Source organism: Apis florea, unplaced genomic scaffold (genome assembly GCF_048593485.1).
Source record: "Apis florea isolate Af1SG1 unplaced genomic scaffold, ASM4859348v1 contig_3081_pilon, whole genome shotgun sequence".
NCBI lineage: Eukaryota > Metazoa > Arthropoda > Insecta > Hymenoptera > Apidae > Apis > Apis florea.
In genome coordinates this window covers 960,614-972,760 of record NW_028256703.1, presented here as the reverse complement: position 1 = coordinate 972,760, position 12,147 = coordinate 960,614, and the positions used below count along the sequence as shown (strand labels likewise).

General features: G+C 35.8%; 1 protein-coding gene, 1 long non-coding RNA gene and 1 pseudogene across 9 annotated transcripts in view; 2 read left to right on the top strand and 1 right to left on the bottom strand.

The window, feature by feature from the left end:
* LOC100867499 (membralin) overlaps positions 1 to 3,335 on the top strand; it is a 75,413-nt gene extending 72,078 nt beyond the window's left edge. For 2 of the 3 annotated variants that reach the window (XM_086908736.1, XM_086908735.1), the window contains exon 13: positions 1,605 to 3,335. In XM_086908736.1, coding sequence (XP_086764862.1) covers positions 1,605 to 1,810 — 206 coding nt within the window. In that variant the 3' untranslated portion in view covers positions 1,811 to 3,335. The remainder of the gene's footprint in view (positions 1 to 1,604) is intronic. The other variant, XM_086908737.1, reaches the window with a different exon arrangement.
* A 2,122-nt stretch (positions 3,336 to 5,457) lies between these two features.
* Positions 5,458 to 7,146, bottom strand: LOC147657503 (uncharacterized). Its single transcript, XR_015292249.1, has 2 exons — positions 6,615 to 7,146; positions 5,458 to 6,531 (listed from the first exon to the last, which is right to left on the bottom strand). It is a non-coding gene; the product is annotated as an uncharacterized LOC147657503 (long non-coding RNA).
* A 1,524-nt stretch (positions 7,147 to 8,670) lies between these two features.
* LOC100867182 (cytochrome P450 9e2 pseudogene) overlaps positions 8,671 to 12,147 on the top strand; it is a 69,770-nt pseudogene continuing 66,293 nt past the window's right edge. The window contains exons 1-3 of one of the 5 annotated variants that reach the window (XR_015292244.1): positions 8,671 to 9,246; positions 9,357 to 9,487; positions 9,874 to 9,982. The product of XR_015292244.1 is annotated as a cytochrome P450 9e2 pseudogene, transcript variant X6 (transcript). Of the gene's footprint in view, positions 9,247 to 9,356; positions 9,983 to 12,147 lie in introns of all 5 variants that reach the window. The other 4 variants (XR_015292243.1, XR_015292241.1, XR_015292242.1 and 1 more) reach the window with 4 other exon arrangements.

Here is a 12,147-nt window from a genome sequence, read left to right as displayed (position 1 = left end):
TTCACGTATTTCCATATATAATCATCATCTAAAATGAAACAAACATGTCAACAATAATTTTCTATTTATTTTTATATATATATATATAATCGATACATTTTCCTTAGATATTCTCTACGACGGGGGAAAAAAAAAGTTACCACGAAATTTAAAAAAAAAAATATTTTATATTTTTTATACGTATACTCTGAGGAGAAGAAGAGGTGAATATTAAAACCGAAGTGAAATTCGTAAGGATGAGAATATATTCGAGAGTCGGTCTCATGAATATTTTTTGCATCGTGAGTATCCGTTATCCACAACGATTCGCGAGAGTTACCACTCTCGAATGTATTTGCGTCCCTTAAAAAAAAAAAAAAAAGAAAGAAAGGAAACTAATCTTGTGTTCGATAATCACACAAAATTTCGAAAAAAGAAAAAAAATAAAAAAGAAAAACGTATTTTACTTTTCAGAATTTTACAAAATGAAGAAAAATAACACACGCCTATTCCATTCCTTTAGCAAAAGATTTAACTCGTCGTCGATGCGATGACTTTTTTTTTCTCTGTTTTTTTTTTTTTTCCACCGAATTTTCGTCCCCGAATCTTCGTGCTCGCTCGTGATTCCGAGTGCAAGCAAATTTAATGAATATCCACCGCACTTTAATCACGTTTCATTGATCCGGCGTGTAATATTAATTTTCATAAAAGACACTTTGTAATTGCACGTCCGTTTTTACAACTTCGTCATTTTCATATGCGGCCGTTGTACGCAACGACCGCTGCTTTTTGATACAGAGCTCGCAGAGCAGAATGGGAAAACATTTTTTTTTCTTTTTTTTTTTTCTCTCCTCTCTCCCTTCGTTCACGCCTGGCACCTTTACACCATTTTTAATCCTATCACATTTTCATTTCGTGTAAATAAAATGATACTTCGATCGAATGGTAATTCCAAGCCGAACAAAACGCGCAATTACTCGCGTTTTTGCTGTACGAGTCTCAAGAGAAGTTACGAAAGAATAACGTAAGGATTAAACGAGATGGACGAATATTCGATTATTTATTATTACTTTAAACCCAGTTTTAAAACGAATATCGTTCATATCGTGTTTCTTTTCATTTTCGTTGTCCAATTGCTTTTTTTATATGCATATATTTTCGTCAATCGCTCGTCTATAACACAAACATTCGATACTTTTATATGTTCTAAATGTTGCCAAATTATGTTTTTAATAATGCGATTCCGAATTTCCTTCTGTGTTGTTTGTTCCAACCAACAAATCATTTTTCCGATAAATATTTTGCGTGATTTTTTTTTAACTCTTAAATCGCCACAGCGGCGTTCAAGAGCGGATTTTCACTTCTTCCTCTTTCTCCGCCGAAAATAAACAAATAATTCAACCTCCTTTTCTTCAACCTCCATCAAATTCACCTAACAGCACACGATTCTCCACGATCGCATCCTCCCATTTCGTCCTTTTTTTCTCTTCTTCTGTCTCGTCGAAAAATAATCGATCATTGGATCTTTCTCCTCCCCTCCCCCCCCCCAAAAAAAAATTCATCATCATCCGTTCGTTCTCCCCTCGTCTTCGTTTCTCCGCTCTGAAAATTGGTTTGAATCGTAGCAACAGGGGGCGCCGCGGAGCAGCAGCAGCAGCAGCCATCGTCGAACAACGGGAGATCGGATTGCAAAACAGAGGTGGCGTTACCTGGCGTTCCGAAGATCGGGGACAATGGATCATCGACCGACAGTTCGACGACGGAGGGGTTCGAGGTGATCGAGGCCACGGAGGCGACGCGGAAGGAAACGACATCCTGTCAGGACAAGTAGAGGAACGTTAAAACGCCTCGAGCCATGCCAGTTGCATATACACCCGGACAGTCGAGGAGGAGAGGGAGGTTGTCATTTCAGCGCGGGTGCATCCGCGAGAATAGATCGTCTTGAAGCCGAAGACCTCGAGGTTCGCAGACAATTGAAAAAGGAGGAAAGGGAGAGAAGAGAGAGAGAGAGAGAGAGAGAGAGAGAGAGTGAGAGAGGAATCGTATCGCTTAGGATGGATCGTTGTACGCTTATCGTTCGTCGAATGATACGTTCGTTTTATTTTATTTTACTTTTTTTTTTTTTTTTTTTTCCAACTTATGAAAATCCTCGAATGAAGATCCTCGTTCACCACGGACGATACGCTGTCTTTTGCAAGAAGAATCGAACAATTATGTCGTTTATTCGATGTTTCGAACAAATTTTTGTAATATTTGGCCGCGGATCATGCTAACGTCTCCGTCGAGAATAAATTTTTATTATATAGTTTATAACGCGGGACACGATGATGCTTCCGCGAGAATTGTGAACAATTTGATTTTGTAATTTGATTGAGAACGATTCTGGGCAAATTTCGATTTTTTTTTTTTTTTTCTTTTTTTAACGGAGACGGAGGAAGTGGACGGATCGTATTATTTGTGTAACCGAGATGAGATCGATAACGAACGATTTTTGGGAAAAATTTTTTGTAATTTGACATGGATCGCTACGCTTCTGCAAGAATTGAACGACTTGTTTTTTGTAATCGATGTAAAAAACGATTTAGAAAAAAAAAAAAAATTTCGATCCTTTACTGGGGGCAAGGGGCGGATTACGTTTATATTTTGTAATTAAAATTGGTATCGAATGATTTTGAAAAAAAAGAAAAAAAAAATTTCTATCGTTTTGACATTGACTACTATATACGCTTCTGCAAGAATTAAATGTTTATTTTGTAATTGAGATCGAAACGTTTTTACACACACAAAAAAAAAAAAAAGAAAAAAAAGAAGAAAGAAAAAAAAAATAAAAAAAAAAAATCTCGATCCTTCGTTCAGAAACGAGGAAAATGTATGGACCATACATTTTTAGCGTGGACCATTAACACTTCTGTCGGAATTAAACGTTCATTTTATAATTAAAAATCGGTTTTGAAAAAAAAAAAAGAAAAACAAACAAAATCTCGATTATCTTTCATTTGATACGGAAAATGATATATAGAATTATAAGTAATCAAGCACGCACCACGAGTATATTTTACGATTAAAATTGGTATTGGAACGATTCCGGGGAAAAATCTCTGTCTGATACACTTTGTCCAAGAATCGATTTATTTTGTAATATCGGGAACGATATCGAACGATTCTGAAAAAAAAAAAAAAAATCTCTCTCTTTATATATATATATATTTCAACACAAAAGTATTCAAGAATTTCAAGAAGGCAGGAAGTGAATGAACCATTTCTGGCCGAGAATTAAACGTTCGTTTTTTTCCCGAACGATTAATAGTTAATCGTTAATCGTAATAAGAAAAAGGAAAAAAGAAAAAAAAAAGAAACTCTCGATTCTTTACTTTTAACAAATATCATATATATATATATATATATATATATATATATATATATATATATATATATATATATTATATATATATTAATGATATATTATGATATAATGATTAATTATTATATAATATCTATCTATATATATATATATATATGGATATAACACTTCCATCCAATTAACAGTTAATTTTCTAATTAAAAATCGGTATATCGAAGAAGAAGAAGAGAAAAAAGAAGGAAAAAAATATCCGGCGATCCCTCAAGCGAGAAATAAGGTATAGTTTGACGCCGGGTGTTAGGTTTTAACGAGTAATCAGGAGCTGCGCGAGGATCGGTGAAACGGGATAACCGGCGACTAGATTTCATCGTGTACGCGGATCCAGATCGCGTGGAAATATACCTTCCCTCTGCTGGAAGGTTAGCGCATATGGTATATATACACACACACACACACACACACACACACACATAATATATCGTGTCATCGAGGTCAGAGGGAAAGGCGAAACTTGGCAAGGATGGTAGAAGATAGTTTATCGTTACGCGACGCGATGTGTAAAACGACGGGCAACGCCTGATTCAACGGACGAATGATCGATATTTATCGAACGAATAAATTATTAGTTTTTTTTTCTCTCTTTTTTCCACAACATCCGTCAGAGGGAAGCGCGATCGTTTCTCGCGATTCGATCGCGTTTTTTTTTTTTTTTTCTTCGAGAAAGAGAATCGAGAGGTGTGGCTATTTGAAAAGGGGCGATGTTTTTTTTCTATCTCGCCGTTCCTTTTTCTCGGGAAATTATATATCTGAGATATATAGAGAGCGGGATTGCGAGAGTTTCTCGGGGCGCAACAAGTTGGAGTTCCTTCGCTGAATATTCCGTCTTTCCCGTTGTTTGCTTGTTCCATGATACGTAAAAAGAGATTTCTTCCGACTGGACGGATAGGTTGTGTTGTCTCGTGGCGATTGACAGCACGAGCGTGAGAACGAGGATTTTAACCCTTTAAGCGGTGCAATGCGATGAAATACGTACGTAACAGCGAGCAGGATTTGCTTATGTTATGAAGATTATTACTTTTTCTTTGTGTTTATTTTTTTTTTCTTTTTAATCCTTCGAGTGCCTTCATGACGAAGATATTAGAGGAAATGACGAATATTCTATTGATTGGATTGGATTATATTCTTCTTTGCATTTTAACATTTTCGCGAATTAATATATATGTTCAATTTCGTTTTTTTTTCTTTTTTAGAGGAAACGCATGAAAGTTTCCGATTTTACATTAAAGAAACTCGATACCGAAGAATTAATTAAACTTTTAATAACAATTTCAACAATTTGACAAGATAATAACGATAATAAGAAAAGCTCGACCTGGTATTTCCACCCGTTGATTGAATCGTTTCACGCGTGACAAATTATGCTACGTTCTCAGTGGCCAGTGGAATGTAACCGATTTGCTGAAGGATTAATTTATCCTCGTTCTCCTCGCGAAAAGAATCGACGTGTCTCTCTCTCTGAACACCGAGTCGGAAAAAAAAAAAAAAAAAAAAAAGAAAAAGATAATTTTCGAAATCGAAATGCATACACGAACAATCGTGGAACGATGGATCGCACCATCTATCCATGGAGTGATAATCTTAATCGTGTAATCTTAATGTTTGCGAATCCTTGTTTACGACGAGCGCCGTTTGTATAAAAAGAAGCGAATACCAGAGGATCCGTTCGTATCTCGCAGCAAGTTCTTCAACATTGTTATCCTTTAAGCTTTATGTAAGTTTAAAATTAAAGGGATTTGTAGCACGCTAGATGTGTGTGCTCAATGCGAGAACACATTGGCACATTGTTTTTAAGGAAATTTAAACGGTGCATTGACTTTAACTTTGATTAAGAGAAAACGAAAGGAAAAAGAGAAAAAACGAAAAAAAAAAGGGAAAACGATAAACGAACAAAAAAAAGAGACAAAAAAAAATAAACATTAGAATAAATAAGGGCGAAAATTATTATATTATCTTTTATCTTTTACCTGTCGATGCTAAGAAGTTTCCACAAATTTTGGACACCTTGTTATCTCTGAGAGACATTTTCCAGTGGCATGTCATCTCTCTCTCAAGGAAACTTTTGTTTTTTTTTTTTTTTTTTTTTTTTTTAAATAATGTTAATGTAATAACGTATTTTTCAAGCGTGAAAAAAGAAAAAAAAAATAAAAGAGCTCGTGTCGAAGACGAGTATATGCGAATGAGAAAATTGATGACAGAACTTGTTAAGAGATACTTAGTGCACATATATACATATTATACATATATACATATATATATATACATATATATTTATTCTTTACTGTAAACGTGTTCTTCAATCGTGTACATGTAAAAGAAGGATGTTGGGTGTTCGTGGCGCTTTGAACACTGTAAATTTTTTTGTAAAGGTCGGCGAGAGACGTTCTAATGGGTTTGTAAAGTAAAGATAGAAGGGGAAAAAGAAGAGAGAAAAGAGGAGGGGGAAACAAAAAAAAAAAACGGAGAAAAAGAAAAGAATACGAATCGTCGTTTATTGTTTTTAAAATCGTTTTAAATTTGATCACCACCTGTGTAAAATATTTTCCTAAAACTACTACTACTTATGACGACTAAAGAGTCCGTTTTTTCCGTTTGGTTGTACATAATACTGCACTCAATTACGATTATATTAACATTGCTGCTCTTGCTGATATATTATAAATAAACGTAAAGGTGTTGCAATTCAGTGTGGTTAACACCTTGATCCGGATCTTCTCTTGCGTTACACCGTTTAAACACTTTATTTGTTTATTGTCGTTGGTATAAAAAGGCTTCTCAGTCATTGCGTTTGATTAATTTCTCCCTTTTCATTTAGATTATATATTGAAGATTTAGCGGAAATCTCGAAATCCTGTAATTCCTTTCGTCTCTTTCCGGACGATCAATTCGATATAGATATTGAGTATATAGCATGTATAGTTTTTAAGTATTTTTCGAAAGTTTATCATGGCTTAATCTTATTTGATCTTATTCTTAAAAAATTTTGAAAATTGTAAAGATATTTCTTCTAATTCAAATACACGATACATTGTAATATCCCATTCGTGATTTTTTGTGTATTTACAATTGCGAATTATTCGAATGCATTTTTGCAGTTGCCGTTGCGAAACGAAAAAGATTTTTAATCGATCGACCTACAACAAACAACGACGAACGTGTAAATGGAAAAAAAATTCTTTTTTTTTTTTTTTTCTTTTTTTTCCCCAAATTTATTTACCCCACGCCATTCATATCCCAGCCACCATTCGTCCAAGATCCAAGGTAAGATGCCTTCCATATTACAAAAAAAACAATCTCGATTAAATTATTCGCGTATAAACGGACGAGATCCATTCCAGATCCCTCTGGTCGAATTCCTCTGGCGCTCAAGAAGCCTGAGACTTGCCGAGGCGCGAGACACGTATCCAAGATTTAAAACAGATTCCCGTGAAATTGGGATTGATTGTTCAAGCGAGACAACGGCTACAAGTCGGAGAGGTTGAATCTTGTCGAAGATGCGGCTTCCGGGGAGGGTGGAAGCGCCGAAATAGACAAATAGGGGGTGTATACCTTGGAGAGAGAATCAAACAGGTGGCGGAGGAGGAGGATGGAACGAGATTTCTCCTTCCTTCCAGGTTGGAAAAAGGGTGAAGGAGGAGACGAGGATCTCGCGAGAATTTGTCTAGGAAAGGGACACGACGGTCGTACGAATGTAACAATTTATTTTCATTACGACATAATTAGGAACGAGACCCGTGCCTTCTCTCCTTTAACTCGCAGCACGGACACGCCCTTGGTCAAGTTTAAGGTTCGATCGAACGAGGGCATCGTTGCCGATCGTTTCGATTTTTCGTGGATGGGATCGAGTCGTTTTACAAGCACGTTTATAGTTTGGTGAGAGAATTAACGTTTTATAGGTTTCGAGAATTGTAGCAGTTGTACTGGTTCTTACGCATTCGTGGAAAATTTAATAAATGCAAAGTTAAATGGAAGTTAAGAAGCAAGGTAAAATTTAAAGGGTGAAATTTTTAATTATCTAAATTCTATTATTTCGGGCTTTTACAAAAATTTCTATTCGCACGAATATTCGAAGTCTGTGTTTCTTAAGTTGAAATATGGACGACGAACGCGAGTGTAGCAGTAGCAGGGTTGGATTATTACTATTTGTTTAGTTTAACGCGTATTTTAACAATAATAACCACGTCGAATTTTCATATCGTGGGATAAATTCCACACGTTGTACAAATATACCACGTCTATGAATTTTAATGAGTTTATAACCAGATGAGAGGGATGAAAGTGAAACTTCTTAGTTATTTCAAGCAATGTAACGATTTGAAATTTAGATGGCAGACAGCGATCCCCTAAAGATTCAAATCGTAACTGATGTAAATAATTTTATTAATTTCATTTCAATTTTGTTTCCTCGACATCTCTTTCATGATATCGGATAAAACCCCCCAAAATTTTCTCCTATTCTTCTACGAAAATATCGATAATTTTCATCTCTTTACAACTTTACTTTGATTGATTGTTAATTGAATTTTTTTAACGAAATTAGAATTCTCTCAATTCAATTGTAAGGCAAGAAAATTTTTTAAATTTCCCTAGAAGACCGTCAAACCATACTCGCTTATAACTGTCCCCACTGTCGTTTTCGAGAAACATTTCGTCAAAAACTCTTTTTTTTTTTTGATCAAAAAAAAAATTTAAAAAGAAATTCCAGGATCAAAGCGCCGGAACTCCATCACTGTCCTCGTCGTAAGTAACGAAAACACGTGAAACGAGAGGGTTGAAACCTTTCCTTACGCCGATATTCGTCCATCGATTGGAGGGAAAGGGAAGGAAAATGCTTTCTCCCGGATCGGAGATTGAAAAAAAGGAGAGAAAGTGGAACGATATACCGCCGTTGGAGGGAATATGTCGGTGGAGGGATTTTCGTGTGTCCCGGAAGCTCGTGTGTACGGATTCCAGCAGGGTTAGAGGGCGAGAAGCGCAACGAGCTATGGATGAAGAGGGGGTGGGAGAGAGGGTCGAAAGGGGGAAAACAGAAAGCCCACGGGGGCCGAATTTGCATCCGGCAAAGCAACCTCGGACTACTTTATTTGATTGGCTGCCCGCAGGCTTGCCTTCCACTCCCGCGCCAAAGTACATCCCCGTATTTCTCCTCCGCTCTTTTATTCGCCTCCTCCTCCTCTTCTTCACCTCATCGCCTCGTCTTTCTCTCCTCCTTCTACGCTTCTGTTCCGTTTTTTCTTTATCATTACATCTTCTCTTCCTCTTCTCTTACATCCCTCTCCTCTGTTGTTTGTAATTAGTAGGATGGGGGGGGGGGTGTTTGGAGAATTTTATTTGGGCGAATGGAATCAATTTCTTGCGTCCCGTTTCTTTTGAACCGTGTTGATGGAAATTTGATTTTGGAGATTAATGGTCGGTTGGTTTGTTATTTTTATACGAGATATCGGTGAATTTTTATGATCAGAGTAATCGTGCTTCAATCATATTCGATTCCTATAAGAAAGAATAAATATTCACGCGTTAAAAAAAATTCATTCTTCTTTTATTTTTAATAAATAGATTTTCAAGCCCCTATTTATTTTCTAATTAATTTTCTATTTAATTATCAAATTCATTTCTTCTCGCCTTTGATCAATTTTTTAACACAGTTTAACATAGTTCGCATTTTTTACATAATCTCGATTTACGAAACACACCGACTACAACGAATTCATTTTCAGAGCCCCATCGATCCGTCCTGATGATTCATGGAACCGGCTTGCGGGCAAATTTTTCCCACCCGAAAAAAAATTTCTCGGAATCCACTTAATAAATAATCCACTCGTGACAACAATTCGTATTATCTTCCCAAGGTACGTCGAAATACGTATATGTTTATAATTATTGTTACTCGAGTGCGTCATCGCGTGTAATACCTCGAGCCAGTATTTACCTTTCGATTTCCTGCAATTTCGGTTTCCAGGAATTTTCGACACGAAACGACAACATTGTACAAAAACAATTTCTAACTTTCGATAATAATACTGTTATCGAGGAGTACGTTTCAGTTATACGCCGGCTTCGAACGTGGAAACATCGCGCGAAATAAAACGTGTAAGTTTTTTACCGTAACTCTTTTCATTATAATTTTTAAGAGTACGAATCGAAAGTAGAATCTTCTCGTCGAGTCGATATTCTTCTTCTACTTCTTCTTCTTCTTCTCGAAAGAGAGAGAGAATATTTTCTCGACATCTTAGAGAGTAAAATTTCTCGATCCGTGTTACTTCATTTGCGAAAAAGTATTATCAATTGTATTTAAAATGGGTAAAAACATGGGTACAAAAGTATCGAGAAGAAATATTACTAATCGAAAGTACGATTCCTATCCTTAAAAGCGTTAACTTTTGCAAGTCTTTCTAAGAGATGTTTGCTGCGAAAAATAATATTCGGAGTAACTTTAATTTTGGAATTTTACTTTCAAATATATATTGGAGCATCAGGAAGATAGCCAAGAGGATAAACCATTCAATCATTGGGCCAAGCATCCGTCAGAGGCCGAGGTAGACCGAGCATCGAGGATGCGAGTGGAGCGAAGATATCAAGGACGAGGTAAGCTTTTGCTTCTTTTTAATGACTTTGTGTCGTCGTGCAATCGTGTCGATCGATTTTTTCCCCGCCTGTCTGTCGCCGAGAATCGACGTCGGGAATAATCATCCGGTTTAATAAAAACGGCTTATCCGTGAAACAATGGACTGTCGCTTGCAGGACGTATCATAGGGGGCGGTGCTAAACCACTTGTATTCCATGTACTTTGTTCCACTCCATATTAAGCGATTTTCACTTTGTACCTGCAGACTTGATCCCCTGCCTCTTTTAGAACTTTAGTTTCCTTTGGGAGTGGCTCGCCCTCGCTCTCGTCTCGCAACTTGTAGCCCATTTGTGCTAATTTTAAACGTAATTTATCGGGATTAAAAGTTATTATAATAACAATCGTGAAAAGCGTTCCAATGTTATAAAGATTTCTTTCAATTTTTTTTTTTTTTTTTTTTTCTAAACGATTTCAGCTTGGAAACGTATTTTTTTTTTTTTTATTAATTTTTATATTACTTTCCTTTCTTTTCTTTTTTTTTGTCGCCAATATTTGAACGATTGAAATAACGCAAAGATTGCAGGGATTGCTCTGTTTGTGGTGGAGCTTTCTTTTTTTCCTATTCATCGTATTATGATGATAACATCGGTTTTGGGACACGTAGATACCTGCCTTTGTTAACTCGTTATTTCAAAAACGCGTGGAAAGTTGGTTGTTCCGTCTCGAAGCGGATTAAACGAGCCGTTTTCACGCTTTAAGCCGCGAGTACGAACGTATTATTGTAGGATATTTTCATTAATTAGCTAGGATATTTCATTAATTAGCTAATGGCTAACATGATTCTCGTTCAGGCTTTGACGCATTATTATAATGCAACAAAGTAATAAGTCGGACCGGTACGTTTTTCTATCCTGCGTTATTAGAATTCGAAAGATTTGGTTAATACCGTCAACGATATTATACAACGATCGCGGTCCGATATCTCGCGAATTTTTATTCTCCGCCGTTTCGAAGTTTCGCTGTGAAACTGAAAAAAAAAAAAAAAAAAAAAAGAAAAAAGAAGTATAAATTGTAGATGTATATTTCGAAACTTTCTACCACCGCGCTATCTAGATGCTTTATGCAAATTTAAATTCTTATTAACCCAGAATCAGAAGAAATTATTCACTTTGGTTTTAATATATCTCGTCTTTTTTTTTTTTTTTTTTTTTGCATCGTTTCGCATTTACGCATTTCTCTTAGATTTCTCTGCAAATTTTCGCAATTTTAAAATTTGAAAAATTTAGCTAATATCATCGACACAACATTGTACGAAAATATTTCTCAAAAAATGTTTTTTATTTCACAGGGGAAATTGAAAAAAAGAAATATATATAAGTAAATATATGTATAACTCGGACGCTTATATTTCGACTCGTTTCCTATTATCAACATTTGAAAAATTTATTTAATCAACAATATATTATTTCACGATGCGGCGGCTCGTTCCTCAAAAAATTTCCGTTCCACGGTGAAGTTTTGATAAACTAAGTCGGATGCATATTTCGTTTCAGACGGGGATACGCGGTTTTTTCTACCCTGTGTTTGTGTTCATTAGAGTTTGAAAAATTTTCGCGAAACTTGAAGTTTTTTTCCTTTTTTTTTTTTTTTCTTTTGGATAAACTAAAGAAAAAAAAAAAAGAGCGCATACAAAGTCGAAAACGCGTATCTCGACTCGCAACACAAAGTTTCTGTATTTATTAAAATTTTAAAAAAATTCCATTCTATTCGCGAAGAAAGAAAATTTTTTTCAAAATACATTCGTATTCGCCCTTTCCACGAAGGCGATATATCACTTACGTATGCTACGCCACGGATTTCGGGGTTACCCACAGAACTTAATGCTTTCCCGATAATAATAGTTCTCGAGTCACTGTAGCTTCAGTATCTCGGACTTTGCCCCTTTCTCTCTTCAAGGAACCACCCGCATTTTGGCTACCAAGTACCAAGTTTCGCTTGTCTAACGCAGGGGACGAAATTACAATTGGCCTGGAAATTGTCTCTTGTCTTTGACTCTTTGTTTAACATATTCTTAAACACTCTCCTGAAAATATATATTTAAAATAACAAATTTCTTTTTTTTTTTTTTTTTTAGGAGATTCATTGAGATTCAATCTTATGTTATAATATTTATGAGATTAATCGT